Below are 6,176 nucleotides of genomic sequence, written 5' to 3'. Positions count from 1 at the left end.
TATTGTTGGGTTCTTCTATGGAAGAGTCAGCGGTCATTCCAATGTCTAAAGGCAGCAGACATGACAGCAGAGAAGGGAAGTCGCACCACAGGCCAACACTCCCCCCCCACAGGAGCTGCAGGACAGGTACTGGATGGCAGACGCCACTCATCTGATCTCTCTCCATATTTGCACTGTGGTTCCATCTAGAGGAGGTGGGGTTTCACAGAGGAATATGAAGTCCTATATACCTCAATCTCATTGATTTATAATCAATCCCTCACTTAATATCAGGATTGAAGATTATTTTGTGGTTTAGAACAACGTTGAATGCATTTTGATTACACCTGCAACTTTTTTGCTGGAACAGAATGAAACAGATCTCTTTGATAGTCAGAACGCCCCATTTCACTATTACCAACTGTCTCTAAAGTATTCGAAAAAGTTGTATATAACAGACTGTATTGAAAAATGAAATGAAATGAAAAATGTAACATTCTTGTTCCATCACAGTTTGGCTTCAGAAAAAAGAGCACCACCTGTATGGCTATACTTGACCTTGTTGAAAAAATTCATGACTGTATTGATGAAGGTAACTTTGGAATTGGTATTTTTCTTGATCTATCAAAAGCCTTTGATACTATTGATTTTAAGATATTACTGAGCAAACTACACCACTACGGTATCAGAGGCCTTGCCCTTGACTGGTTTAAAAGCTATCTTTATGATAGACAACAGTATGTCTATTTAAATAACTGTAGCTCACCTTGCAAGCACATAAAGTATGGGGTTCCCCAGGGCTCAATTTTGGGTCCACTATTATTTCTCTTATACATTAATGAGCAGCTGCTCCTTCACATTGAGAGGAGTCAGCTGAGGTGGCTTGGGCATCTGTACCGGATGCCTCCTGGACGCCTCCCTAAGGAGGTGTTCCAGGCATGTCCCACCGGGAGGAGACCCCGGGGCAGACCCAGGACACACTGGAGAGACTGTCTCTCGGCTGGCCTGGGAACGCCTCGGACTCCCCCCGGAAGAGCTGGAGGAAGAACTGGAGGAAGTGTCTGGGGTGAAGGAAGTCTGGGCATCTTTGCTGAGGCTGCTGCCCCCGCGACTCGGGAACGGATAAGCAGCGGACGATGGATGGATGGATGGATGGATGGATGGATGGATGGGTGGATGGATGGATGGATGGATGGATGGATACATTAATGATTTTGTAAATTCACCACCACCAGTAGATTTCACAAAGTAAATTTTGCTGATGATACAAGTCTGTTCCTCACATAAAAACCTACTCACTCTCCAAAACACTGTAAACACGGAGCTAATCAAAGTGGATGCCTGGTTTAAAAGTAATAAACTGTCACTTAATATTAGCAAAACTAATGATATGTTATTTTGCTCAAACAGAAATAAAATCAATATTGAACGGCTACATATCAATATTGACGGTCAGGAGATCAAAAGAGTTAACTCCACAAAATTCCTGGGGGTCCATATTGATGAGTTTGTCAACTTTAAATGCCAAATTGATCATCTGACAAAGATGTTATCAAAATATGTTGGTCTATTCTACAAGCTCAGACATTCTCTTCCATTATCTGCTTTACTTACTATGTACAAAACTGTTTTGAACCTCATCTGAGTTACTGTAATGTCATATGGTCGAACATTTGTTTTTGGGTTGGCCAGCTGAGCAAGCATGTAAGTCCTCCCACATGTTACCCTTCCCCTTCTCCCAGCAGCAGCACCCCTGGCTTATCTGCTCTGTTTGTGTATGTTTATTTTGGCCAAACCATGTTGCTGATTTCTATTTAAAACCTTGACTTAAGTGATGTAATTCGTTTGTAAAGACGGCCGTAATAGTGCAAACAGTTAATTTTACATGTGTAATCGTGAATTTCCTTGATAGATTTTTTTTACAGGTTGAATTTTGATTTGTAACTTTAAAAAAACCTAAAACAGGCGACAGATATATCTTCTGTATACTAGTTAAGACTGTTGTGAGACATTGCTCCATGTTTTCTTCAGACATATCAGTCCCTCTGTTAATGTTTCACAGATCAGCTGGTTACATTCATACAGGGAAACCACAAGATAGACCTCAACAAGCAGACTCTACACCAGCGGTTCTTATCATCTTTGACCTTTGAGCCCAATTTTCCCAGTACAAATGCTTTCATTTTAATTGATCCATGTCTTGGTTTGTTTACTATTCCATAAGTACATCAATCTACAGTTTAACACGGTAAAACCTGGTGAAATAACTGATATGATACACTGTGATAATCTCAAAGACATTTATATACAGCACATCGTGTACCTGCACATTTAACAAGACACCGGACAAGCAATTATTCAGACAAATATAAAGGCTCAAATCAGCTTATTCACACAAAAATCTGAAATCTTAGAATATATTAGATTTAGATCAAAAAACGGAATAGAAATTTTGATAAATGAATTGTGTGATAATAAAATAAATACATTTAAAATAATAAATGTTTCATAAAGTTTTAAAGTTTTAAATATTGCCTTGATACCTTCAGCTAATGACCGTTTAGCATTCTTCATTTTTGCATATATATATATATATATATATATATATATATATATATATATATATATATATATATATATATATATATATATATATATATATATATGTATATATATATATATATATATATATATATATATATATATATATAAAATCCTAGCAGCGGAAGAAAGGATGCTGTCAGGTTGCTTAATATTGTTGATGTGGAACAGTTGATATTCAGCTACTATACATTATCAGTAGCTTACTGTAAATAAAGTGTCCAAGTGTCCGGGTCTTCCTCCCCGGCTGGAAGTGTCTGGGTCTTCCTCACCAAATCGAAGTGTGCGGGTCTTCCTCACCAAATCGAAGTGTCCAGGTCTTCCTCACCAGCTGGAAGTGTCCGGGTCTTCCTCACCAGCTGGAAATGTCCGGGTCTTCCTCCCTGGCTGGAAGTGTCCGGGTCTTCCTCACCAGCTGGAAGTGTCCGGGTCTTCCTCACCAGCTGGAAGTGTCCGGGTCTTCCTCCCCGGCTGGAAGTGTCCGGGTCTTCCTCACCAGCTGGAAGTGTCCGGGTCTGCCTCATCGGCTGGAAGTGTCCGGGTCTTCCTCCCCAGCTGGAAGTGTCCGGGTCTTCCTCCCCAGCTGGAAGTGTCCGGGTCTTCCTCACCAGCTGGAAGTGTCCGGGTCTTCCTCACCAGCTGGAAGTGTCCGGTTCTTCCTCACCAGCTGGAAGTGTCCGGGTCTTCCTCACCAGCTGGAAGTGTCCGGGTCTTCCTCACCAGCTGGAAGTGTCCGGGTCTTCCTCACCAGCTGGAAGTGTCCGGGTCTTCCTCACCGGCTGGAAGTGTCCGGGTCTTCCTCACCGGCTGGAAGTGTCCGGGTCTTCCTCACCAGCTGGAAGTGTCCGGGTCTTCCTCACCAGCTGGAAGTGTCCGGGTCTTCCTCACCAGCTGGAAGTGTCCGGGTCTTCCTCACCGGCTGGAAGTGTCCGGGTCTTCCTCACCGGCTGGAAGTGTCCGGGTCTTCCTCACCAGCTGGAAGTGTCCGGGTCTGCCTCATCGGCTGGAAGTGTCCGGGTCTTCCTCACCAGCTGGAAGTGTCCGGGTCTTCCTCACCAGCTGGAAGTGTCCGGGTCTTCCTCACCAGCTGGAAGTGTCCGGTTCTTCCTCACCAGCTGGAAGTGTCCGGGTCTTCCTCACCGGCTGGAAGTGTCCGGGTCTTCCTCACCGGCTGGAAGTGTCCGGGTCTTCCTCACCAGCTGGAAGTGTCCGGGTCTGCCTCATCGGCTGGAAGTGTCCGGGTCTTCCTCACCAGCTGGAAGTGTCCGGGTCTGCCTCATCGGCTGGAAGTGTCCGGGTCTTCCTCACCAGCTGGAAGTGTCCGGGTCTTCCTCACCAGCTGGAAGTGTCCGGGTCTTCCTCACCAGCTGGAAGTGTCCGGGTCTTCCTCACCAGATGGAAGTGTCCGGTTCTTCCTCAACAGCTGGAAGTGTCCGGGTCTTCCTCACCAGCTGGAAGTGTCCGGGTCTTCCTCACCAGCTGGAAGTGCCCGGGTCTTCCTCACCAGCTGGAAGTGTCCGGGTCTTCCTCACCAGCTGGAAGTGTCCGGGTCTTCCTCACCAGGTGGAAGTGTCCGGGCCTTCCTCACCGGCTGCTGTTTCATTTGTGAGCGGATTTTAACTTCAAGCGTTAATCGTACCTGGGCACACACACACCTGTGTGTGTGGGCGTACTCCTGCGCAAACAGGAACGGATACAAGTATTTGTGTCACTTTATGCCTATTTGATCAGTGTTTTCTTACCATTTTAATGTCATTCTGAATAATTGTGACCCATTCTTTGGCAGGTCGGGTGAGGTCATCCCCTCATTGGCGTGAAAGGATGCGGTCCCAGGGCTCCCACGGCCCTCGAGTGCAAAGCTGAAAGTAAATTGCGGCCCATTAGGATGTGGTCCATTGTCCGTGGTTAACCGGACCGGACTTTACTGTCCCACTAACTCAACCATACAGCCATAGACATCATCTGTCAGTCTGATTTTAACACAACTGGCCCTCTCTGATGTTTTTAAACCATGTTTCCCCTGTGAATGAAAATACATTTATAATTGTCTGTAGACCTCGTGACACGTGGCAAACTGGAAGCGCGCACTGTTATTTATACTAATTTATGTTGATTTGTTGAGACAGTGATTTGGTATTGAAACTAATAACTGTGTATTTTGTGATGAATGTGAAACCACTGATCATTTATTTTTTTGAATGCATATATTATAATACCCTTTGGCAGGATATACATGAGCTATTATTTTTGGACTTTCAATGGACAATAAACAATGATGACTTTCTGATTAATATCATAATTATGGGTAAATTCCATATCCACAAGTATATGAAAGTGAAACCTCGATTTTGTGTATTCCATAACTAATTCCTTCACTTTTCTAAAGCCCCTTAAACTCATGACAAAAAGAAATGCCATACAACTTTTGAACATAATTGTTGAATATAATTTATGGGATAAGCCCTAGCCCCTTTCATTATTTTCCTTCCTATTTTCTTTTCCTTCTGTTTTCTCTCAAATGCACCTGTTCCTTGAGGCATTTTGATAAAGATTGATGCCTTGTTGTTTGTATATAAAGATATTTTAACTAAATAAAAACACAAAAACCTCTTTATTTATGTTGACCACGGCTCTTCCCCCTAGCAACGGCGGCTCCAGCGTCCTCCGCCCTGATTGGCCGCTTCGCCCGTCAGTCAAACTCGTCACAGTAATCGGATGAGCGCAGAGGGGTCGTGGGGGAAGGAGGGATGATGGCGGGAGGATGGAGGGAGGAGGAGGAGGAGGAGCAGTTGGGTGTTGCCTCCTCTCCCTCCCTCCCTCCTTCACCAGCCCCAGCCAGCCTCAGTCCGGACCCGCACCGCCTCACCGTTTCTCCGCTCTGCTCTGCCTCGTGTCTCGGACCACCATGGGAGTCGACGGCTGCACCAAATGTATCAAGTACATGCTCTTCTTCTTCAACTTCGTCTTCTGGGTGAGCCGCTCGGTCTATAGCCCTCTATAGCCTCAATTATGCTTCTGCGTTAAACCGACGGAGAGCCTACGGCGTAGGGTACGCGGCGACGAACGCCGTCGCCGCGTACCCTACGCCGTAAGCTCTGCGTTGCTGTGACGCGGAACCATAAATCAGCCTTATCTCTGCTGTGCATGGACGAGGCTTCGGGAATTACTCTTTAATTATCACAGTTTTCCTGCACATCCCGCCGGGCCCTCGCAGTTATGTGGAGATATGTCATATGCATGTATTTGTTGGGGGGTTTTAATCACGAGATGGTTGTTATTGTGAAATCAGGGCAGCACACTGACCGTTAGGAGGCGTGACGTAACTCCAGCACATGGACAACTTTATTTCATAAATCCCCTTTTAAATAGTTTAACATGCACTCATGGATAAGCTGCATCTCCAATAAAGAATTAGTTGGTCCCTAATTATAATAATAATAATAATTATTATTATTATTATTTTTTTTTTTTTTAGCAGATTTTGTTTTGTGATCAAACCCCCAGGTCAGTGTTTTAGATTAAATCACATTATGGGCTGGTTTGGGTGAGTTAGTAAGGTTTGTAGTTTCTAAGTCTGCCGTGAGGAACCACCGGGT

At 44.8% G+C, this 6,176-nt stretch overlaps 1 protein-coding gene across 1 annotated transcript in view; it reads left to right on the top strand.

The window, feature by feature from the left end:
* The first annotated feature begins 5,319 nt into the window (after positions 1-5,319).
* Positions 5,320-6,176, top strand: part of cd81a (CD81 molecule a) — a 30,672-nt gene continuing 29,815 nt past the window's right edge. Inside the window, exon 1 of the mRNA XM_061737085.1 lies at positions 5,320-5,551. Coding sequence (XP_061593069.1) covers positions 5,342-5,551 — 210 coding nt within the window. The 5' untranslated portion in view covers positions 5,320-5,341. The remainder of the gene's footprint in view (positions 5,552-6,176) is intronic.

This window comes from Cololabis saira, chromosome 2 (genome assembly GCF_033807715.1).
Source record: "Cololabis saira isolate AMF1-May2022 chromosome 2, fColSai1.1, whole genome shotgun sequence".
In the NCBI taxonomy this organism is placed as follows: Eukaryota; Metazoa; Chordata; class Actinopteri; order Beloniformes; family Belonidae; genus Cololabis; species Cololabis saira.
The sequence above is the reverse complement of the archived record's forward strand: the minus strand, read 5'-3'. Positions and strand labels throughout refer to the sequence as shown.